Genomic DNA, 24816 nt, shown 5'->3' with positions numbered 1-24816 from the left:
CAGAGTGAAGAAACCCAAAACTATGTTTATTTACTTAATTTCCTTTTTGAATTGCTTCAGTATCAAAGTCCTGTGCATATAACAAATGCTTTTCCATTTGTCAGTGATTTAACTTGAGAGTTATCTACCTCCGTGTTTCATACTACTGTCTTTGTTTTAGAAATGAACATACATTAGATCAATTTTTGCACTCTGATGCCATTTACTATTCTTTAATCTAGTTACATTTGAGGACAAGAGGAAAGCAAACTATGAGAGAGGCAACATGGAGCTGGAGAAACGTCGCCAGGTGTTGTTGGAGCAGCAGCAGAGAGAGGCAGAGCGTAAGGCTCAGAGGGAAAGAGAAGAAAAGGAGCGAAGAGAGAGGGAACGGCAGGAGCAGGAGCGAAAGAAACAACTTGAACTGGAAAGGCACTTTGAAAAACAGCGGGAGATGGAGAAACGGAAGGAGGAAGAAAGAAAGAAAGAAATTGAAAGGCGGGAGGTTGTTCTGCTAATTGCTGTTGTTTTTAATCTGCAAAGGAATATCTGTTCTGTTTATTGCTGTTTAGCGATCTTCACTTTAGCATGCTTTTGCCACCATGCTGAAACACAATTGTCCCTAAAGATGACACCAAACCCAAGAGCCCCAGTTGTGTCCGGGGGCAGCTGAAGCTCAGCCTCAAGCAGCCAGTTCTCCACTGAAGTGTTCCAGGCAGTCAGCACAAATAGCTGGGCTGCCTTCATTTTGAGGTGAAGGCCCTTTCAGGGCATTGCCTAAGCACCTCCAGAAAGAGCCTGCCAGGTGCCTGTCACACAGAATTGCAGTGCCGTGCATGTGCTAGCAACCCTGTCCAGGTAGGCAGTCCAAGGCTGTAGTGTCGCCAGCTAAGGGGTGAGGCTGAGTTCCTCATGCTGAGACGGATGCTGGTAATCAGGGAACCCCTGAATCTGAGGCCCAGAGGGAGGTGTACATGCAACCTACTGCAGCAGGACCAGGACCCTCATGGCATGGGCACCTTCCCCTGGGCTTGGAGAAGCGAGGGCCTCCCGTATGGCATTGCCAGTGCAATAGCACCAGGTGGGAGGCTTTGGAAAGGTAGGATAAATGCTTGTCTTCAGACCAGAGGCTCTCCCTTTAAAGAAGTTGAAATGCACAGTCTCCCTAATTCATTGCCCTTTAGCACTTTTGAAAGAACTGAACATTTCGTGGCTATTTTATCTGCAGGCAGCAAAGCAGGAGCTTGAGCGCCAACGGCGTCTGGAGTGGGAGAGGATTCGGCGTCAGGATCTTCTTAATCAGCGTAATCGAGAACAAGAAGAAATTGTCAAACTGGCCTCTAAGAAGAAGAGCCTCAGTCTTGAGCTGGATGCTTTGGTGAGTCATAGCACCGCAAAGGACATAGGGAACTCCACTGGCAGGAGTAGGCAACGCAGCTCCTGCAGATGCTCTTGGACTGTGGCAGCTCCAGCCACCTGGGGGGGGGGGGCAGGTGGGATGGGCATTCCAAGCCAGCAGCACCTGGAGGACATCACCTGGGCTCACCCAAACAACAACAAATTGTCTTTTCAAACATCTTTCTGTATTCAGGTAGGTAGCCATGTTGGTCTGACTCAGTCAAAATAAAAAATAAATAAAATTGTCCAGTAGCACCTTAGAGACCAACTAAGTTTGTTCTAGGTATAAGCTTTCTTGTGCATGCACACTTCTTCAGTGACTATTGACCCTGAGAGTATCTCCCAGCTTGTATAATATTTTATCTTTAAAATTCTTGTTAATTGGTTTTGACTAACTTTCTGTTTTAGCTGATTCTGTGTATATTAGAGGCATGTTTTTATGTTCTCGAATCAGATGTTTGATTTTAGATTATTTTCATTACAGGATGGCAAACACCAGCAGATCTCTGGGAGATTGCAAGATGTTATAAAAAGAAAACAATTTCAAAAAAATGAGCTGGATGTTCTGGAAAAGAAATGTGATTTGGAAATTATTGAAGTCAAGCAGCTACAACAACAGCTTCAAGTATGAAATCTCACTTTAAGTTTCAACTTGTTGCCTTGTGTGTTCCAGAGAATGAAGGACATGAATGAATTGGAGGGGGTATTTTTAATACATCTGTATTGAGATGTAGCTACAAAATAATAACAGTTTTTGCTTCTGTTCAAACAGTTCTCCTCAAATAGCTAGATTTCTCAAAATAATACAATTAAACTTTGTTTTTTAACGCTACAAATGACCTATCAAGGATAAAGGCTATTGATGGTTAAATTATCAGGTTTTTCTAGTTTTTACAAGGTACAGCTTACAGAATCTTAAATGCATGTTGTTGCATGTAACAATATTTGTTATGCCAATATGCTTCAATGTTAAGAAAAAACTGTCAAATCCTAAATCCTTCTTTATTCTTGGACGTGTCTTTTACATAAGCTGGTTTCTCCATTTCTCTTGTGGGGTCATAAAATACTATGTATAAATAATTTTCAGCTGAGAGTTCTTTACATTTAAGCATATCTAAATTATATCTAAAGTATGGAGAATCTGTGTCACTCTTATTTGAACTGATAGGTCTCCATATTGACCATAGTACAATATCAGGATGTACTGTGGATTCCCATGGAGAAATACCAGAATCAAGCCTGATGTTGCACTTGTCCCAAGTTTCTCTAACTTCCTGTAGAATTACCATTATTGGGTGAAATCCAATTAAGTCATACTCAGCATAAATCTTGTGAAATCAAAGGGCAATTGATTTCAGGAGATGTCCCATGAATACATACCTTATATATTTCTAAGAAGGTAGGGCTGTAATGCATTAAGTTCTTAAATACGTGAAGAAATTATACTGATGATAACTTTCTAAAATTTTATCCCTGACTCTGCAGGAATATCAGAATAAGCTGATCCTCCTCATTCCTGAAAAACAACAGTTAAGTGAGAGAATGAATCATATGCAGATGGGCAATTCTCCTAGTAAGTATTGTTGGAAAAGCCTCAAAACCAGTTTAGCACTTGGAGTGGTGTCCAGCTACGCTTCCTCTGCGTTTTCCTGCTTCTCCAGTGCTTTTTCAGAGTTGCTCAAACTTCTTACTTCTTGCGCAACGGTATGTGTGCCTTTCGCACCAGCAATAAATTGCACAACGTCTGGGTTGTTTCAAAGCAAGTACACTTTATTTACAAGCATATAAATCACGGAGCTTCTCCAGGAGATTCGGACGACATCTCCGCTCCGGTCAGAACCAAAAGTAAGACTGACCAGGAAATAAACACATAAATCACATAGGCTTTGCATACAGAAGATACCCCGGATGTTGTGACACATCCTCTTCCCTGTGGGAGGGGTGAACTGTTGAGCTTCTTTAACCCTGAAAGCTCCAAACCTCACAAGTATATTCAGCATTATTTATCTTTATCCTTCTCAATCATTCTTTATTTTTAATTACCAAAACAGTGATGGGAAGGAAGAAAGGAGAAAGGGAAGGTGAGGGGTTGAAAAGGACAGTTTGAGCCTGAATCTAGAAGAGGGCCCTTGGAACATTGGATGCTCAGAAATGCAAATACATAGAACTGATAGGTGGTGATGTTCTTCTATTTCCTTTTTGTTTTAAAAAAAAAATTCCATCTGATTTGCCCCTGAGGACCACTGCTGGATCAAAACATGTCTGGCTATGGAAGATATCTAGTGCAAACTGCATCTCCTCCTCCTCTGGAGGAATTATTGGTGTTGAACCATCTGCTAGAGATACTCAGGCATGGAATTCCCCATGTCAAGCAGGGGGTGAATTAGATGGCAAACTTGGCATGCTCCAACTCTTAACAATTCTGGTTAAGATTAAGCCATCAGCTGAAATCTGTTTCACACCATGGATTTATTGAGTATCTGGACGAGCTTTCAGACTCAGTTCTCTGACTTCAAAAGGTATCAAATTATTAACGAGCTGATGAGATTGTGGCAGGGATTAGTAAATGTAAAACAGGTTATTAATTACAAAGGCCATATAAGTGAAGGAAAAACCCAAAAAGTTCTTAAGATGAAACTTTGAATTTTGGCTTTCATCGGCAGAAACAGACCTTAATTCACTACAGAAGAAGTCCTCGGAAAAGGAAAAATTATGCCAAAGACTTAGAGAACAACTAGATGCACTAGAAAAAGAAACGGCTACCAAGCTTTCTGAAATGGATGCTTTTGATGACCAACTTAAGGTACAATCTTGCCCCCTATTTGTGAACCAGAGTAATAATTTGTTGTATTCCCTCCCTCCCTCCTATGAAAAACTTTCTTGCTTCTGGTTTTTCTTCTGTTTCTCAAGCTTAGTTCAGTATTTCAGCTGATAAGGGCCAATGAAAGGTAGCCTGCCATTTCTGTCCTTTCCATTCATACTGTTTAGATGTTCACAGATTGGTCTCTTGTTTGACATTTATAATGATGTGTCAGCATTTTGCAATTCAGGGCCTCATGCCCATAAATTGGTATGGGTGCCATTTTGAATGTTGTAAACTGGATTAATTTACTTGTCATTGAGTACTGCCATCCCAAAGAAGGTAACAATGAAATAAGATTATAATAAAAATATACAGGGGAAAATACAACATTGTGCAAAAATTGCAGACTTTATAAAATTATTGAATAGCTTATTCAGAACAAAATGGGGGGTATGCAAATTAATAATTTAATATATTTTTCTCTCTGGTTTAATAAAAGCTAACCACATGGCATAGTTAGGAAGGCCATCAATTATTCTCAACCTCTTCCACCATCTAAGCAACGACCAAGCCAGTTCTCATGCAGCTTAACTCTTTCTGGCTGGTGCATTATGGCACTGGTGTAAACAGATAGATCTTTATTCTCTGAGCGCCATTCCTTATGTAGCCAAATCAACTTCATCACATATAAGAGGGAGTTGGTAAAAGGCTTCGGGGAGACCCCAACTTCTGCTGGAAAAACCTCAGAGGTGGAGAGAACCCAACAGCCCAGGGGAAATGAAAAACTGTAGGGACATGGACTATGTGGTGGAGTAAATTGGCGGGGGGGGGGGGGACCATGACGGAACAAGAGCACTCTACTTTTCCAACACATTTTGTTTTGGGTTGCACTTAAAAACAATTAATAGTAGTGTGAGAAGTTCTGTCTAAAGGAGACATACCTTTTAGTTCTAGTTACAGGTAGGTAGCCGTGTTGGTCTGCCGTAGTCGAAACAAAATAAAAAATAAAAAAATTCCTTCCAGTAGCACCTTAGAGACCAACTAAGTTTGTTACTGGTTATGAGCTTTCGTGTGCATGCACACTTCTTCAGATACCGTTTATAACTGCTGAAAGGTTAGTGGCGGAATTTGATTTTTTAATTTATTTAAAAATTATATGCCATTTGCTTATACTAAAACCTTTAAATGCTGTATGGGAAACATTAAAATTCTCACTAAAACAGTTAAAACATTTAAAAATAATTAGAAAGTAAAAAAAGATTAAAACACATCAGTAACTTATCTGGATAGAATTGATATACTCTTCAAGAAAATAATTTTGAGATAGCATGATTAATACCTAACATGCTAATTGAGAGTAATTTAGATTGACCAGCTACAACACCATAAATTCCCTATATATATATAAATTGCTGTGCAAAATTAACAGCTTTTTATCTGCCTTATCTTACAGTATGAGACTATGGATGCTTCTGTTCTTCAGTGCCTTTTGTGTCTGCTAAGCTGTCTCAACAACCTCTTCCTCTTACTTAAGGTTACTTTCTAATCTTTGGCTTTTTTTGCTTATAATAATTTCATAGTTTTTTATTTTTTTAATTGCATTTAAATCCCTTAACTCAAAATCCTGTCTATTCAGTATCAGTGCAGCACAGTTTGTTTTTTCCTTCGCATATCTGTTTGCTTTCAAATCTTGTCTGCTCAACGAATGCTTGAAATTATGTACAGGAGGTATTAATATGAAGCTAGCTAACTTACTAACTACTACCAGATACTTAATCTGATTGTCATTGTTTTTTAGTGAGATTTAGTTGCACACAGCTTTTCCTTCATTATTTAACTCTTACTAGCTCTTCTGAAATGGAATCAGTTCTAGTGCTCCAGATTGATTACTGAAAGGTCTGAAATTGTCACGTTATTATCACATCTGAACATTTCTCTCTCTTAGTAAAGTGAGTGTCTCGTGTCTGAATACCAAGGTGGGTCCATAGAGAAGTTGAGAGCACACAGATTCACCTCCTGCTCCAAGGTCACCCACCTCCTCCACCTAAATGTCCCTGTCTGTTTTGTTCAGCTCATGCCTCCACAGCCTGTTAAATCTCCCCCTGTTCAGTCTAATGGAGTGAAATATAAATTATCAGAGAAGTTTTGGAGGACCTGTGTCTCCTTGCACACCATTTGTTGCACAAGATTTCTCTGCTCAGTATCTAGTAGTTGTCCCCCTGACCCCCCCCCCCAGCCCATTACAATGCAGCTCACACAGTTTAGGAGAGTCCCCCTCCCCCCTCTGGAGAGGCTTGGCTTTTCATTGCACACAAGTATCAGCTAGAACCCCTCTTCTAATTTCTTCCATAATATCTTGCTTCCTCCAGTAGCTAAAAGAAAGTTGTGTTGGAAATGTAAACTTCAGAAGTATTCTATTCAATTTTGAACCTGTTCTCTTGATTGTATTAATACAGAGATGGAACACTTCTCAATGTAGGATTGCCTGCCTCTTCGTACCCTGACTTGGATTGCAGAACACTAAATCAAGTTCCCCCCCTGATTTGCTCATTTGATGTATGTTATATTTTCTTATTAGGAGCTAAGAGAAACCTACTCTACACAGCAGTTAGCTCTTGAGCAGCTGCACAGGATCAAACAAGATAAAATCCAAGAACTAGAAAGAAGAAGAGCTGAGCTGGCGCAGAAAAAGAAAGTGGAAGATGAGGCTGCACGGTAACGGGATAAATTAAAACAATGCAGGCTTTTTTTAATGGGCCTCCACTGCACTCTCTTGGATGACAGGCTGAGACCTCCTCTTACTACGCAGGCCGTCATTCTGGGCTTGATTCCCCGGCCCAGTACATTTACAGGTGAAACTCGAAAAATTAGAATACCGTGGAAAGGTTCATTTATTTCAGTAATTCAACTTAAAAGGTGAAACTAATATATGAGATAGACTCATGACATGCAAAAGCGAGATATGTCAAACCTTTATTTGTTATAATTGTGATGATTATGGCATACAGCTGATGAGAACCCCAAATTAACAATCTCAACTTTGGGGTTTTCATCAGCTGTGCGCCATAATCATCACAATTATAACAAACAAAGGTTTGACTTATCTCACTTTGCATGTCATGAGTCAATATCTCATATATTAAACTCCAGTAGCTAATGAAAACAATTGCTTACATAAATGGACTTTTCAACGATATTCAAATTTTTCGAGTTTCACCTGTATGTACCTTGATTCCGTTTTTGTGTTGTATTGGATATTGCATTTTAAAATGTAACTCTTTTTATTGATGCAGTTGTGACTCACCTTGATTGATGCTATCAGTATAAAAGTGGTCACAACTTTATTTTTTTAGCATGGGTTCTTTTTAAAAATATTTTTATTAAAGATTTTATTGATTTACAAAGGTAGTGCAATGTCTCTCTCGTTTTAATTTCTTGGCAATCACAATTCTAACTACATTGAAATCTCATTGGCCAATTGTACATTTTTAGAGAACTGCACTTCAACAAGAAACGTTCAAATAATATTGAAACAGCGACTCCATAAGAAATTGCTAACTGAATTACAAAATTAACTGGGATGAAAGATTTCCATTTTATGTGACATAATGAGCCTCACAGTAGTATTTTTTTAAATAATAAAAAACCTGAATTGATTCTGAAACCTACAGGTTAGCAAGCCTAACTTCAGCATATGGCAACAATCTTTGCAAAAAGTTGCTGTTTCTGAAGATGTTTATGGAGTCTGTATTTTCTACACCCTACTGCAGGGGTCAGCAACCTAAGGCCCATGGGCCGGAAGCGACCCGCGGAGGTCGTTTGACCGGCTCATGAGCTGCCCCAACTGAGCTGCCTGTTTGCACGCTGTGCTAAACCAGCACGGCACGGGGACTCGCTTCTGCAGCGCCGAAAATCGCGTCTACACGTGCGCAGACGTTGAAAATCACAGGCGTGCATGCGTGCGATCCGGCCCAGGAGAGATCTCTGCGGGACGAATCCGGCCCAGGCAAGATAGACCTTGCTGACCCCTGCCCTGCTGGTTCTTTTTCTTAACCATTGTAAGATTGCATAACTGAAAAGTTTAGGACAGCATCTATCCACTTCAGCATTCCTATCGCTATTATGATGTCCTAGGACTGTCAGAGCTTACAGGAAGATAATAATGTAAACTGAGAGCAGCTGATTTAAGGATCTGTGCCAAGTCTTTTCTTTTCAGCATAAGAAATACTTTTTTTTGACAGTGTTTTCGCTGCTTTTTTTCTTAAGAAAAGCAAAGCGGGAAAAAGAGAACTTGTGGCAGCAGAATATCCGGAGGGAAGAAGAGGAGAGGAGAAAGCGACTACAGGAAGAGCGAATGCAGGAAAAAATCCAAGAGCAAAGACAAAAAACGGAGGAGGCAGTTGTGCAAGAAAGGGAAGCCCAGTTGCAAAGATTGGCAGAGGAGAAACTTGAAGAGGAAAAACGGAACCAACAGGCCGAGATGCTGAGAGATACTGAGCAGCAAAGGCAGAAGCAAAAAGAAGGCAAAAGGAGGCAGGAGCAGCTGGCAAAAGAAGCCGAGGAGAAGCATAAGCAGAGAAGAGAAGACCCGGCCAGTCTGCAGGAGTCGGAGAAACCCATTTCTCAGCTCAGTGAAAAAAATGTAGACATTCTTAAGCAGACAAAGGGACAAAGTCTTAAGTCAACATTGAAAAATGAAGGTATCTTACCCAGGTTTTTGTAAGGATGTTAGCTACCATAGTTTAAAACACTGGAGTTTGGTAGTCCCACACTGTCTACTGGTATTAGCAGTCCATTAATATGTGTGGCCTTAATGGGAGAGAAGAGTTCACAGGTCTAAATTACGCCTTAGCTAATGTTAATATTCAGCTTTTCTCATGGCTTGAAACGCCACTGTTGTGCAATTATGCAAATCCCAAAGTAGGCACTGACTGCTGCTTTGAAATGAACATAACTGACAAGATTAGTAGTCAGTAATAGTTCCTCCTTGACTTTCCAGGCCATGCTGTGGGTTCCTCTGAGTCTAGGAAATCTGTTGCCTTTGTGAATTATAGAGCTTTATATCCATTTGAAGCGAGGAATAATGATGAGATGAGTTTCAGTTCTGGAGACATAATTCAGGTAAGAAATGGCTGATAATCCCTGAATTCTTAATAGGATATTTATTTCAAATTAAAGCCTTTGTCTTCTCTGCAAAATACCCAGAGTGCCATGCACATTTTGTTACACTTTCACCCTTTTTTTCCAGGTTGCTGAGAAAACTGAGGGAGAGCCTGGTTGGTTATATGGGAGCTTCCAAGGCCATCAGGGCTGGTTTCCAGGCAATTATGTAGAAAAAATTCCTGAAAATGAAAACACCCTTTCACCTCCCAAGAGAGCCTTACTTCCTCCTATGGTATCCTTACCAACTGCATCAGTTCCTGTAGAGTAAGTGCACCTCAATACTCTGATGCCACACAAAATTGATGATGATGATGATGATGATTCACCCTAAAGTCCTCAGGTTTAAAATAACTTAGAGTCTCAGAAATAAAGTGGGTTCTAAAAATATGCTTCTCAAGTGTCAAAAGCCAGGGAGGGTAAAGAGGCACATCTTGAGCATTGACCGAAAGCTGAATAAGGAAGATGCCTGAAGCACCTCTGTGGTCAGTTCCACAACTTAGTGGCTGCCACAGGTCATACCCTCTTGTAGGCCACGGCCAGACGTGTTTTGAGGGGCAATGGAACAGTTGGACACAATTTGACAGAAGTCTACAGAACAGCTTTGGCCAACTCAGTTGGCATGCTCCTTATAGTGGCTTCAGTCTAACAAAGATTTAAGCTCTAACTCTGTGATGCCTCACTCTGTGTTGGAATTTTGGCCATTGTGTACCAGTTTATGCAAAAATGTGCTTTGTATATTAAGAAATAGTGGCAGTTATTGTAGTTGTGCTGCTTTTCAGTTCAGAAGTGATCTTTCCCTTGTTTGGCTTAAGGCTGAATGGCAGTGATTGATTTGAAATTCTGCACACAGCTTCATAGCTTATGAATCTTACATGCATTTTGGAGGCTTTGCTGCTTCACAACTATGTGCTTTAAAGTGCTACCTTTATTGTCATATATTGAATTAGCAGGTCGCTTTCACCAAGTAAGCCAGCCGACGAATCCGATTACCAAAATATAGCTTTCTCAAGTTTAAATGTCAACACATGTCAGAAAAAATCTGCTTTTACTCGTACAGTCTCCCCAGGATCTGTTTCTCCCATCCATGGCCAGGTATGTTCTACCTATAGAAGAGTGATTTATGTCCCTTTATCTTTGTATCCTGCACTGTTCCCCCAGCACTGAATACTAGGGGATATAAGGCTTAGGGTCTGCAGAGGTGGAATTGGCTAACCATTTATTTGTTTATTAAAGGGATTGCTTTAGTTGAGATTCCAGTATTGCAGAGGGTTAGACTAGATGATCTATGATTGCTAACCTGCCTTTCAAATAAATTTTCAGAGAACCTGTGGCATCAAATTTGTCACAACTATATTTGCTGAAATGTGTGTAACAGAAAAACCTAAGTTGTGGCAGATGAGGAAACTGAGTTGTCCTTACAAGGACAACTGACCTAATTATTGATAGTATTCCAAGTCTACCTCCTTCCTAAGTTGAGTATCTGGTTTGGTTTTAAATTATCATGTGCAAGTATTGGTTCTAGAAATTACTCTGTCTAATAAAGTTCTTTAAAGCATAGAAACTTGCATAAATGATTGGCACCTGAAACCTTTTTGTTTTTGAACAGGGGCAAGTTGTAGAAAACCTAAAAGCACAAGCACTGTGTTCCTGGACTGCAAAAAAAGATAACCACTTGAACTTTTCAAAAAATGACATTATTACTGTCTTGGAGCAGCAGGAAAATTGGTGGTTCGGAGAAGTAGGTCGAGGAAGAGGGTGGTTTCCCAAATCCTACGTGAAGATCTTATCTGAACATGAAAGCCAGAAAGAGGAGTAAGGCTCTGGGAATTTTGGGGTTGAGGATGCATGAAAAATGTATTGCGTAGTGTTTTAAAGGATGAACGGAAACTTGGGCTGAGGTTCAGAGCAGCGGGTGCACAACATTTGCTCCCTGGGGAGTCTCTTGCAGAAAGTATCCCTTGTTGTTTAAACTGCAGGCCACAAATAACATATTCGGGAATTAGGCAGGAACAGTTAAAAGTGCCCTTTGACTTTTTATTCTAGGCTTCCCTTTCATTTCTTATTGCATTAAATCCCCAAGCTCTTTTGAGCTTAAGCGATTTAGAGTTAAGTGAAGGATATATTTTGAGAAAGGAAGCACCAGAAAAGGTGCGTGCCCCCCCTTGCACCCATCAGTGTCAGACAGGAGGCCTTTCAGACATGCATTTTACCATTCCTTCTGTTCTTTTTAAATAAATAAAATCATGAATGCTTTCATCCCAGCTATGTGAATTCAACTGGCAAATCACATAGATGTCTGATTAACCTTTGTACCCATCCCAGAGATTGCCCATAGCCAGGTTTAGTACTATCTGGTTTATTATATGGGTGCTTGAAAAATGTAACTGGAGGCAAAGGGTTAAGGCTCTGTTAAGATGCCCTTAGGTGCCTAGTCCTTGGAGTAGCAGAGGATGATGGAGGAGGATGATGATGATGATGATAACAACAGCTTACGGCATATATAAAACATAGTAAAATATCAAACATTAAAAACTTCCTGGTACACAGATGAATTGCTGTGATGGAGGAAAAGGAGCTGTGAATTCCAAGACACACTTTATTTGAATTTTGTGTCTTTTGTAAAGCTTGAGTCACTGAATAATGAACATTGTATCTTGCAGTCGCCAAAATGACTTTATTTTGGTTTTTTTTTTAATCTGCAGGCCAGAAGCTGTTTATGCAGCTGTAAATAGGAAACTCCCAGCATCGTCTTACACATTGGACGAGGGTAAGATTTTGAATTTAAATAAACCTTTAGATTTCTATGTGTTTACGGAAAGGTTACAATTTTTTTGAGACTTCTGCACCTCAAAACTAGCATGCCTTTAACTGTGTGCTGTTCTAAAAGCCTAGAAATTATTAGACTTGTAACAAACTAGCAATGAAAAACTGTATTATGGTCTGTATGTATTCTGCTTGGATACTTTTTTACACCTTTTATTAGAAAATGAGAAAAATTGTAGGTCAGTGCAAGCTAATGGGCAAGGAAGGGAAAGAACATAAAGGTTTGTGAAGAGGTAGCCTTGGGCATAGGTAGAAGGCATATAGGAGAAAGACTGACAAGACACACAACACTCCCAGCTCTGAGCCTCCTCTAGAGATTGTCCTCATGTTCGACAGTTTTCCACTTCAACTGAAGTGGGGAATAAACTTGCAATGCCAGCCCTGCTGGTCTTGAAGCACGCAGTGCATGCAGTCTTGCCTGCTGTTCTGACAATAGCTATGCCCTCACAAATTGATTACTTTTTCATTTTAATATTTTTATTGCCTTTTGTATAATAGCAAGTATAACATCATTTCCCCCCACCCCAGCCCCCTACCCCATCACAGGTGTTCAGTGATACATTAGCAGGAGTGTTTGGGTAATCCATATGTGCCCGTTGATTTCAGCACTTCACTTGATTCCATGGTGAAATTCACTTCCACAAGATGTAGTGATGTCCACCAATTTGGATGGCTTTAAACGAGGATTAGATGCAGGACCGGTGCTAGGGCTTCTGGCGCCCTAGGCAAGTCCAATCTTCTGGCACCCCCCCCCCCCGCCCCCTGCCAAAGCCTGCTTTAGCGGGAGGTGGGGGGGTGGAGAGGCAAGCAGCAGTTTCTCCGCTGTAGCGGAGAAGCTGCTGCTAGCCTGTCCCGCACCCCCGCCCAAGCCTGGCCAGCGCCCCCTCCATTTTGGCGCCCTAGGCGATTGCCTAGTTCGCCTAAATGGATGCGCCGGCCCTGGATTAGGGTCTTGACTTCTAGCTATGACACTGGAAGTCACAAGTGTGGAGAGCCTGCTGTTGCACCCAGTTCCCGTTTGCAGGTTTCCTAGGGAAAAGAGAGCAGGGTGTTGGACTAGTTGGGCCTTTGGCCTGATCACCCTCTCACCTTATATTCTTAACTTCCTGCAGTTTTGCTGTTGTTGTTTCATCAAACAGCTGTTGGTTCAGAGTTTGAAAAGTGAAAGGAATTGTGTGGATAAATATGTTCATGTCCTCAATAATGTCTTCATTACAAAGCTAAAATTCTGTCTTCTTTTCCAGAATATATAGCGCTATATTCTTACACAAGTTCTGAACCTGGTGATTTAACTTTCACTGAAGGTGAAGAAATATTGGTTACTCAGAAAGATGGGGAATGGTGGACTGGAAGCATCGGTGATAAAACTGGAATATTTCCTTCAAACTATGTCAGACCAAAAGATCATGAGGTAAGGATTTTGTAGTCTTTTCTTTTTCTTTGGGGTGTGGGGAGGTATGGTATCCCAAGATGAACTCAGAGGCCCTAATCCTAAAATATCCTAAAATACCTTTTCCTTCTCCCTTTTCGTATGTCTCAGGTGATCAAGTGATCACGGGAGAGGCGGGGAAGAGGGCAGTCACTGCTTGCAGCAGAGAAGTTCAGTATGCTGGACTCTGAATGTCCCAGCGGGGCAGAATCGCGACCAAGTCTAATAGTTACTGCCCCTGGACCACTGAGTCAGGAAAAGAAGAGCTGCTGAAGGGTTTTCTTAAAACTATTTGCAAAACAGCAAGAAACACATACAAACTCACTTATTTGTAAAAAAACCCCTCCCCCCCCCAGCAAGAGCATGTAAGCTGAGTAGGCTGTCACTAAGAAAGTTGAGTTGAGTTGTGCTACTGCTGCAAATTAAAGTGGATTGTTTTATTTTATTTTCTCATAGAATTCTGCTACTGCTAGCAAAACAGGGACATTAAATAAAAAACCTGGTGAGTATTCCTAATTTTAGAGTACCATATTTTTCGCTCCATGAGACGCACTGGACCATGAGATGCACTTAGTTTTTAGAGGAGGAAAACAAGAAAAAAAATATTCTGAATCAAATGTTGTACTAAACTGGTATTTAATAAACCGTTATATCAGCATAATTCAACCATGTAAAGTGAACAGCAGTCAACAGTGGCATCACTGTCATTAACAATTGAAGAGAGACTTTAAGTCTGGAGTACCCTTCTAGTCTTCTGTGAACCCCAAGAACTCATCATTTAGGAAGCTCAGCTGCTCACAATCACCAGTAGAACTCCTAATGGCCCATCAACAACTGATAAACACAACAATAGGGTAAAGGGTGAGCTCTGAAATCTTGCCTGAAAGGGGATACAAATGTAATAAAACTCAACCTCAAGGAAAACCTGTTAGGCTTGGGTTATAAACTTTGACAATGTATTCTCCGAAATGTATCCCTTCATTACACTTTTCTCTCCCAGAGTAATGTGTTGCTGTTTCCTTTAACTCCATATACCAACCCACTCGCCACCCCAATTTGTTTACATAAGAACTCACACATACATCTGATACAGGAAAAGGGATTTTATTGATGAACAAATAAAGCTATAGAAGTCGATAGAATGGCAAATGTACATGCAAATGTTAAGTTTCCCCACCCAACCAAAATCATGTAAGACGACAGCACTGGGAAAAACATATTTTGTATCTAAACACAAAAACGGCACCCTATTCATCTGCTGTAATCCCCTCAGAGCACCTGGATAACAGGGCGAAGGAGGCAGTTCATGACACAGAGGGAGGGGGGGGAAGGGGAGGAGGCGGAGGCCGAAGGGCGGGTGGAGGGCAGCTGAGAGGAGGTTTTGACAGCTCCTCCAGCTACTGCTGAGGGAAGGGAATGTAAAACTGGAAAGTGCGGGGGGGGGGGGCAAAGGAGACAGTTCATGACACGGAGGGAGGGAGGGTGTCCTGCAGCTGACGGGCTCAACACCCTCCTCCCTGAGGTGGCAACAGTGTTACAGCGGCAGAAGTGGGGACAGACGGAGCAACAGCTCCTTTTGGCCACTTGTCCGTCTGCTGCTGGCGCTACCCCCCCCCCCCCAACGCAAGAGCTGGGATAGGAGCCTGCGGAAGAGGCACATCGCAGCGCGGTGCCTCTCAACTGTGGCTGCGATCCCAGCTCTTGCGTTGGTGGTGGGGCAGCAGCAGAAGCGGGGACAGATGGAGGAGCAGCTCCTTTCAGCCTCCTGTCCGTCTGCCCCTCCCGCTGCCCCCTCCCACGACACAAGAGCTGGGATAGGAGCCTGTGGTTGGGAGAGGCGCTGGCTCCGGTGGCAGAGGCATCCCTCCGCTCACAACTGCAGCAGCAGCCGAGGGATTCTGCTGCCGTCCAGTGCCTTCGCTCCATGGGACACACAGACATTTTCCTTTGGTTTTTAGGAGGAAAAAAGTGTGTCCTATGGAGTGAAAGTGCTCTGGTCCATGGGGTCACGAAGAGTCGGACACGACTGAACAACTGAACAATGGAGTGAAAAAGACAGTATGTTAGCTCATTGTAATGATTTAATTTTTCATTGATGCTTGTCTCCTTTCAGAAATTGCTCAGGTTACGACAGCCTATACGGCGTCCGGAACAGAACAGCTGAGTCTTGCCCCAGGGCAGCTGATCCTTATTTTGAAGAAGAATTCTAGCGGATGGTGGCAGGGAGAATTGCAGGTAATAGGAAGGAGAATTCTTGCACATTTGCCAAGCTAAGTAGGATTTCAGATTGGATGGGGCGGTGGAGTGTTGAGATTCCTGCATTGCTGGGGGTTGCTGGACAGTCCTTATGGTCCCTTCCAACTCTACAATTCCGTGACTCTAAAATTGAAACTTCCAGCTGAGCGAAACATGTATTTTCTACTGTGTATGGTTTCTACGGATGAAAAGCAAAAAAGGTATTTTTAACAAAGATGCACTGACACTTTGAAAATAAATTTGGAAATTAAAGTGTTTTGAAAACAAGGGGAAAGCAAACACACACACACACACAATCCATGTCATGTGTTTTTGTTTTTAAAGCACTTTTCATCCTGAAAGATAATCGGCTATCTTAAGATACACTACTGTGTTTCCCCCAAAATAAGACACTCTTTTATTTTTTTTCCCCTCAAGAAAACACACTATGGCTTATTTTCGGGGGGTGTCTTATTTTAACCGCTCCGCGCCGGTACGCTGCATAGCCACGCCTACCCAGGCCGTCTTAAGGGAGGCGCCGTGTCACTATGTCTTATTTTCAGGGTATGGCTTATATGGCGCAAATGCATAGAAATCCTGCTGCGGCTTATTTTATGGGTATGTTGCTTTTCGGGGAAACACGATAGCTTTGCATAATTGTGCTTACCACACACATTGGTCACTTTTAGTGTGTTTATTCCAACTACTTATATCCCACTTTCATAGTCTGGTAGCAGGAGCAGAAATGTCCTAATGGTGGCAGGATTGTTGAGGTGGCATTTCCTGTCCTCCATGGTGGTGTTGCCCTTTGGGGCCAGGGAGTGGACCTAAGCAGCTGGATGTGTAATAGTGTATTTTACTGTGTAATTAATTATCCACAATGACTCATATATATGCCATGTTATAAATAAGTCATTTTTTTCTGTGATAATATTTGCATATCCCTAACCTTGCGTATTTTTAAACTTCAGTGTGCTCTCATAAGTTTGGCTTGCAAAGAGCTTGATGTGTTCTTATTAAAATCTAGGTGGCTTTTAATGTCATTCAGGCTAGAAAACCCAGAGTATCACGTAACTTACCTGCAGTTAATTTCAGCTGATTTACTCACAGTACTTGCAACTGATGCTACTTTCCTCTGAGATTTAAGAAGCCGGGAAACCTCTTTATAAGACTACTTTAACTTATTTGTTGCATATATATTGCACCTTTCCTTGAAGGAGGTCAAGGTGGTCTACTCTAGGGAAGGGGAATTGGATCCATCCACTTTGACGGGTGGGCAGGGCCATTGTGAGAACCGGTGACAACTTCAAATGGGCTCACCGTCAGCGCTGGTCAGCACTGATAGAAGCTCGGATTTAGATTCAAAGCACACCTGCAAATAGGCATCTTCCACCTGCACACCAGGAAATCTGGTCTGCATTTTTAAAAATGTCCATTGCAGGCACAATTTGAGTCCAAACTGTGCAGGCAAATGGACAACTTTTGCTTGCCACGGAGTAATTCTGAGTGCACTTGTGTTCACAGTTGTTCCTTTTCAGCTGTGTCTTTACCTGCCCGGAACCTGACATCTTTTCTGATGTCCATTGTGGGGCAGGCAAGTGTTGGCCAGACCCAATTAGGCCTCCAGGTTGGAGGTTCCCCATCGCTGGCCTGCTTGGTTCTTCCTTCCGTGGTTTGCCTGTTGGCTGACAGAAGCTTAAAATTCTTCTTGCAGGCAAGAGGGAAAAAAAGGCAGAAAGGATGGTTTCCTGCTACCCATGTGAAGTTGTTGGGTCCAAGCAATGAAAGGAATACACCGGCTACTTACCCAGGTGGGTGGCTAAAACTTACTTTCCTTTTTGTTTAGATGTAGGAGTGAACCACACAATACGCTACATGTGTTGGCCCCAGTAGCTGTTTTTGTAAAAGGCAAACAGCTTCATGGTGCAGCAGTTATGAGTAGAGAAGTAGCAGAGGGAGGACTAAATTGTTTCTTTCTCAGTTGTTTCTGTGGAGTCATTTCCTCAAGCTGGGTTTTGCTATGACCCCCAGTGACTGTGCAGGGGATAGCTGAGGTAATGGAAGCTGCTTCCATGGGGAGAAATTCTGAGCCCACTGTGCCAAGTGACAGGGAGCTCCTAAGCCCAGGCTTCAGTTTTTGGCGCTCATTCAGCCCTGGTCCAGCACTTGAGCAGCCTTTCCTGAGTCACTTGGAATGGAGAGAGTTCGGCGTCACCGGCATCCTGTTGGCACTTTACCCCAAAGCTCCAAATGACAGCTCCCAGTAACTTTATATAGATGTTAATTAAGGGACAGGATGGCACCCTTCAGAACCCTACAGCTTAAAAGCCATGGGGCCAAGGATCTACCCCCTAAACTATGTTCTAGAAGGATGGAGTGAAACTACTGCAAATTTAGTCTCCCAACTCCCATCCTGCCAAGCCATCCCAGATAGATACTGTGGTCAACAGTATTGAAAACCACTGAGAAGAAACAGCTGGGAAGTACTCTGCAACCAAATGTGAAGAGTTGAGTCTTTTTGTGTCCCCTGCAGTTCCTTTCTCATTGCTTGTTTCTGATGTATTCTTGCCTAATCACTTCTGGGACACTTGAAAGGAGTACAGTTTTTACTAGCTTCTAGACTGGTATAGCATGGGTACACAGAGAAGCAATCTACTGCAGTCCCTGAGGTTCTTCCTTCTTTCATTTCTAAAATGTAGCTGGGACACAGATTTTTCTCCAGTGATGGAGTGCTTAGCTCTCCTGGGCCTAAAAAATAGGTATGAAATGACAAGTGGGCAACCTTCCTCCGTTATCAAATCATCCCCCATTACCTCCCTTCACCCATTGATATGAAGCCAGCTGGTTATGGCACTGGAGTGGGTGCCCTGGTGCTCTAGCAGGAGAAATAAAAGTACCATATTTTCTGTGTATAACACGCCCCCATGTATAAAACATTTTTGGGGACTGGGGAAGATTGCCCACTGTTGTTGAACATTTTTTAGGGGGGGTTGCCAAAGATCACTCACCCGCCGAACCTACGCTCACACTCGCACGCGTCCCAAACACAACCAATCGGCTGCCCAATTGCCGCAGCAACAGCCAGTAAACACCAGCCCTTGCCGCAGCCACCAGTAGCCGATTACAATCTCCAGTTCGAGGCAGCAGCAAATCCGACGACCCACATATGCACTGTCTAAGGTACGGTACTTTCCCTCTGCTTTGGAAAGGACCTGGAATTCTGAAAGAATGCTTTGTATCTTTGTTGATTCAGGATAACACAGCTGGTCTTGTGGGTTTCTGTTTCTTCTAGTGTGTCAAGTGATAGCAATGTATGACTACAGGGCAAACAACGAAGATGAGCTCAGTTTCTCCAAGGGGCAGCTTATCAATGTACTGAATAAAGAAGATGCAGATTGGTGGCAAGGAGAGATCAACGGCTCTTCAGGCCTCTTTCCTTCAAACTATGTTAAAATGACCACAGACTGTGACCCAAGTCAGCAATGTAAGTGAAATTTGTTTAATGCATCAATTCATTTGTTTTCTCAGATCACATGCTTGTAGTTCAGGATCATTATTATCATTGTTATTACCAGAGAGTTCTAGTTCACCAGAACATCCTTCAGCCACTTCATTCAGATCCAGATGTTTACCTTTTTCTTGTGTGTTCAGCAGCCACTGCTGGACTTGTTCCTTTCTGGGCTGTTTTTGAGCTCTTTCACTCCCTCCATTCTAGTGTTGGTATAGGACTAGATCCTCTCAGATGGTTAAGCGTCACCTCGTCCTCTTTCTTTCCAAGCAATGCTGTGCTCTTCATTTACACAAAGGATCCTACTCAGACTTTTCAGTTGTAGCTTGATGTAGATTACTGCCTCCTCCCTTTTTCTTCAGTTTGGAATTAGTTATAAAACTTCACAGGTTGCCCTTTTACCAGTTGCCAGTCGGGGGTTGGAAAGCAAGCTGCTTTGGAATAGTTGGAATATTAACTCCAGAGGATACTCAGCTGCAATTTTTGAGACAGTAAATATGAAAGTAAGGAATGTTCAGTTATACTTTGGGTTCTCAGTCTTTCAAATGCTCCTCATTACCTTCTGGCAGTTATGACTGCTGTTTATGCCACTTTCTGTCAATCACTGTATTCATTCTGATTAGACGACATTGGCTTATTTAATGAGCATTCATTCAGGAGACATTGCATCAAAGCAACAGCTGTCCCACACCTTCCAGTGCATTTCCTTGTAGTAGTAGTAGTACAGTGGCACCTTGGTTCTCAGACTTAATCCATTCTGGAAGTCTGTTCCAAAACCAAAGCATTCTAAAACCAAGGTGTGCTTTCCATAGAAAGTAATGCAAAATGGATCAATCTGTTCCAGACAATTAAAAACAACCCCTAAAACAGCAATTCAACATTAATTTTACTATCTAATGAGGCCATTGATCCATAAAATGAAAGCAATAAACCAGGCTGCAATCTACTACCCAGTATCAAAAACTGGCAGTGACCTACCCATTGCCATGGGAGGGGGAGGAGTTTTAGGGGGGAGAATACAAGTGGGCGGGGCAAGGACCGCGTGTGGGGAAGGAGGTGGTTAACTGGATGTGGGAGAGGGGAGTTTAAGTGGGGGGAGGGGAGGAAAGGGAAGCAAAAGTTCTCTCCCCCCGCCCAAGCTAGACCCCCCCCCAAAGCAGCTTGCTTGCTCGCTCTCCCCCCTGCGTGTTTTCTGGCACCTGCCCACACTCCCCATTCGCCCGGGTGAGCCCCAGGGATTCTGTCTCCACTTTGGGCAGCATGACAAAGCGGCAGCCACAGGATGGTCAGTGCAGCGCTGCCTGTGCATCCCTGGCATGGTGGCACCGGGACGTGGCAGCAGTGCCGGAGTGTGGAGAGGAGGCGGCGGCTGCTCTCGCGTGCGCTCCTAGCCGCCGGATGCTAAGCCAGGTGGGCTGGAGCCTGCACACAGTGCGAGCACCCCGATCCCTGCCTGGACCTTGGTTGGGGTTGGGCTTGGGACAGGGGGAGGGACGGAAGGTGAGGGGGCAGGAAGGTCAACCTGCCCAGCACACGCTCCCCCCCAAATACCGCCTCTCTGCATGCTGGGGAAGAGTTGCCAACTTCCAAGTCTCCCTCCTCCAGAGTCACTTACATTCTGAGGTGCCGCCCAACTCCACTTTGTACGGAGGAAAGAGGCGCTTCCCAGCAGAGGGAAGGGAAGGGAAGGGAAGGAAGCGGCGGCAGCCACTGCTGGGGCCAAGCTGCTCGCTCAAAACAGAAGTGTGCACTCAAATCGGGGCACGTTCGGCTTCCGAAAAAGTTCAAAAACCGGAACACTCATTTCCAGGTTTGAAGTGTTCGGGTTCCAAGTGGTTCAAGAACTAAGCTGTTTAAAAACCAAGATACCACTGTACTAATAATACTTATAACCCACCCATCTGGCTGTGTTTCCTTATGCAGAAAGTCTAGTCCTTTGGGGAAGTGAGTTTGTTGTGGAGGAGCTCCCAATCAATTATAATTGCACAACTTAGTTTTTCCAGTATGTGACTGAATCCCACCTCAAAATAGCAACACTCTGGAGGTGCCCTGTGGTGAGTGTGTATTTTGAGAGAAGTAAAAAAAAAAACCAAACCCCAAACTAGCATATGGTGAATGAAGAGGAGGAGGAGTTTGGATTTGATATCCCGCTTTTCACTATCCGAAGGAGTCTCAAAGCGGCTAACATTCTCCTTTCCCTTCCTTCCCCACAACAAACACTCTGTGAGGTGAGTGGGGCTGAGAGACTTCAGAGAAGTGTGACTAGCCCGAGGTCACCCAGCAGCTGCATGTGGAGCAGCGGGGAAGCAAACCCGGTTCACCAGATTACGAGTCTACCACTCTTAACCACTACACCACACTGGCAAAGTGTGGCTATACCCACAAGACTAAGGTCTATAAATGTTTCTCCTACACTAGAGGAATGTATCCTGAAGTGGTCTTTCCCTCCAACATTCTCCAGTAGGCAGATTAGACTTGCCAATATCATTTTATGAGAGTTTTTATTTGACTTTCTATCTGGCCTTGGGAGGCATGTGGAACTTGTTTCCTGAATCTGTTACTTAGCTTCCTGAGTCCAGAGCCCTGGGCTGTGGTCTCTACTCAGTATGCCCTCTACTTCCTTCTCTGTCCCATAATCTTCTAACTAACAATGGTATTTCAACAACTTGCTGCATCGTTTGAGACTTAGGAAAACCATTCTCTTGAGGTCATTTCCATTTAGAAAAGAGAAAAAAGATGTATTAGAACTGTCTTCAAAATGCTTGTATGCATTCATCAGCCCCCCACTGCCTTGTGGGATATCTTTGGGAGAAGAAAAGACTTGAGGAGTAAACCCTACACAAAATCAGAGTGGAATCCCTAAGGCAAGACCTACCAGATCTTACCATCAGAGGCCAAAAAAATTCTGTCTTAAATTATCTCTGCCCAGAAACTTTGCAGAAAAGGAAGGATCTTAAAGATGATGCTTCCAAGCTGCATGAAGGAGGCCTTTGATAGTGCTGGGGCTACCCGTTCAAATGAATAATCATCCCTGAGAACAAGGCATTCACAGCCACCATACCATCTGACGCAGGGCAACTCTGAAGCAGCTAGAGTTTAAAGATAGAATGAGTGAAGACAGTTCAGATGATTTGGAGGAGGAGGAAACAGACCGTAGCCATGATGATATGCATATTTGGCAACGCGCAGCAAGGAAGAATAAAAAGGCAAAGAGTGGATTTTGCTGGCTGGGGAATGTCTTCCAGGACAGGCTAACCCTGAGGAACAAAGTCCAGATGGCCATTGGTACAGAACAATGCCCCTGATGACACCTTTTATGCCATTACATGTGGGTACCATGCTAGTTTCTCTGGTGGTGCCACGAGGAAGGCAGTCTGGGTAATTGACATTGTTTCCTTTGCCCCCACCACTGGAGGGAGAGGCCCTGTCCTGGAGCAGGTCCCACTTGTCCCTCTCCTAGCAAACTCAGGAGTTTGTGGGTGGAATCCAACATGGCGCTGAGTGAACATTCTGTCAGTGCAAGGATTTCTGCTTGTGCAATGAAAAGTTCTCCCCTCTCCCATGTGCCCCCTGAATCAGTTTTGGGGGTTCCTGCAGTTCTCTCGACCAGATATGGGGGGGGGCACTGGGCATACACAGCGAGGGAAGGGGCAGAGGTCCTTTTGCGCAAGCAGAAATCCTTACCCTTAGTTGAATACTGGCCATGTGCTTCTCAACCTTTGGTTGCTTTCGTTTTGCTGGGCAGATTATATTCCACATCGTGAATCCTGTTCAGTGTTTTTGTCTTCTGTTTCTATTTTTGTAATGCTTGTTTTTTATATTATTGTTTGATTGTAGATTGTGGGATTTTAACTCCTGTGAATACTAAGTGATATAAACACATTAGAAGGGCAGGATATCTCTCTGAATCCTTGAAGGTTCATTTTGTGCCTTTAATACCCAATCACTGCTGTGCAGGTGAGGGCTATCTTATCAGGACCTCTGTTCTGCACAATATAGGAACTGGACTAGTAGTAGTAGTAGCAGTAGAAGTAGCATATCAGTAATAGCATATCATACAATTATTATATCAAAACCAGATAAACAACCAGACTGCCTATCTCCAGGCACTGCCAGGGATTCACATATTTTTGCCAACCTTCATGTCATGTTTGCAGACATTTTTGTAATGCAGAGTTGGTCTGTCAATGGGTCTGGTGTCTGAAGCCATCTCCCCTCCTAGAGCGGGTCCTTGGGGATCGTGCCATCTTCCGTTCTGTGGACATGACCAAGCCAGTGTAAACGTCCATTGAGATAGAAGTGCAAACATGCTGGGAATGTGGGCTTTGGGAGAGCACATTTTTGCTTGAGGCCTGTCCTACCATGTGATGACCAAAATCTTCCTGAGGCAATACATGTGGAAGGTATTGAGGTGTCGCTCCTAGCGGTTGTAAGTTGTCCATGACTCTTTATTACTGTTCTTTATAAGGAAGGCATCCGAGGATGAGCTGTTTTACTGGCCAGTCATGTGCATCTTCTCATGGAAGGGTGCAATCTTTTTGTGTAGCTTAGGCAGGCATCCTACCTTGGGGAGGCGTGTCAAGAGTCCTTTTTGGCTGATGAGGTCAGGTCTGTGAAGGCGATGTGCAAGGGGCGTCTCTGTTCTCGGCATTTCTCCTGCAGCTGGCGCAGTGAGAGAATCATGACAGCTATTGACCTCAGCTCTAAATCTGCATTGTGGCCCAGGATAGACCCTGTCCGGGAGTGACTGTAATCTCTTGAGAAATAAATTAGTGAAGGCTTTCCTCATGGTGCTCAGCAGGGAGATCCCACGGTAGTTGTTACAGCCTTGACGGTCACTTTTGTTCACAATGCTGGAGTTGTGTATGTCTTGTGGCACGGATCCTTGTTCCCAACACTGCAAGTGGTTTTGTGGAGGTGTGTCATGAGGGAAGAATTTGAGCCAGCTTTCAGCTCTTCTGCTGGGATTCTGTCCTGTCTTCCTGGACTGGCTGGACAAAGAGAAGTGGTGGGAGGCACCAGCCAGGGAAGCCTTTTATGAGGAAGGCTCAGAGCCCGGGGACAGATCAGAGGGCAGAAGGGTTGGAAGCTGAAGAAGCAACAGGCTTGAGTGAGAAAGAAGAGCCAGATGCAGAAAGCAGTGCAGACTCAGCACATGAAGCAGATAAGGAGGGGCCAGTGGCTGCACACGCATCCATGGAGTTTGCCTTTCCTACTGCAGTTGGCTCCCCTCCCCGCTTGTCTCCAAAGACTTCTCCAAGGTCAGGGAAGAGCTTTGCACGTAGCAGAAGAAAGAGCGCAGCATAATTTAAGGCTTCTTGGGAGACATCTGGCAGGGAGGAGATTTGGGGGGAAGTAGGAGATAGTCATAGAGTTGTAGAGTTGGAAGGGACCCTGAGGATCATCTAGTCCAACCCCCTGCAATACAGGAATATGCAGCTATCCCATACAGGTATCAAACCTGCAACCTTGGAATTA

General features: G+C 43.4%; 1 protein-coding gene across 4 annotated transcripts in view; it reads left to right on the top strand.

Moving 5' to 3' along the window:
* Positions 1-24816, top strand: part of ITSN2 (intersectin 2) — a 78940-nt gene that overhangs the window by 26507 nt on the left and 27617 nt on the right. For 3 of the 4 annotated variants that reach the window (XM_033145558.1, XM_033145560.1, XM_033145561.1), the window contains exons 12-29: positions 222-484; positions 1208-1357; positions 1862-2002; positions 2863-2950; positions 4041-4180; positions 5634-5714; positions 6759-6895; positions 8447-8880; positions 9180-9301; positions 9429-9607; positions 10294-10435; positions 10950-11155; positions 12046-12110; positions 13411-13577; positions 14052-14097; positions 15709-15830; positions 17545-17641; positions 19123-19314. In XM_033145558.1, the coding sequence (XP_033001449.1) occupies positions 222-484; positions 1208-1357; positions 1862-2002; positions 2863-2950; positions 4041-4180; positions 5634-5714; positions 6759-6895; positions 8447-8880; positions 9180-9301; positions 9429-9607; positions 10294-10435; positions 10950-11155; positions 12046-12110; positions 13411-13577; positions 14052-14097; positions 15709-15830; positions 17545-17641; positions 19123-19314 (2772 nt within the window). The remainder of the gene's footprint in view (positions 1-221; positions 485-1207; positions 1358-1861; positions 2003-2862; positions 2951-4040; positions 4181-5633; positions 5715-6758; positions 6896-8446; positions 8881-9179; positions 9302-9428; positions 9608-10293; positions 10436-10949; positions 11156-12045; positions 12111-13410; positions 13578-14051; positions 14098-15708; positions 15831-17544; positions 17642-19122; positions 19315-24816) is intronic. The other variant, XM_033145559.1, reaches the window with a different exon arrangement.

Source organism: Lacerta agilis, chromosome 3 (assembly GCF_009819535.1).
Source record: "Lacerta agilis isolate rLacAgi1 chromosome 3, rLacAgi1.pri, whole genome shotgun sequence".
NCBI lineage: Eukaryota > Metazoa > Chordata > Lepidosauria > Squamata > Lacertidae > Lacerta > Lacerta agilis.
This window is presented reverse-complemented; position numbering and strand designations above follow the sequence as displayed.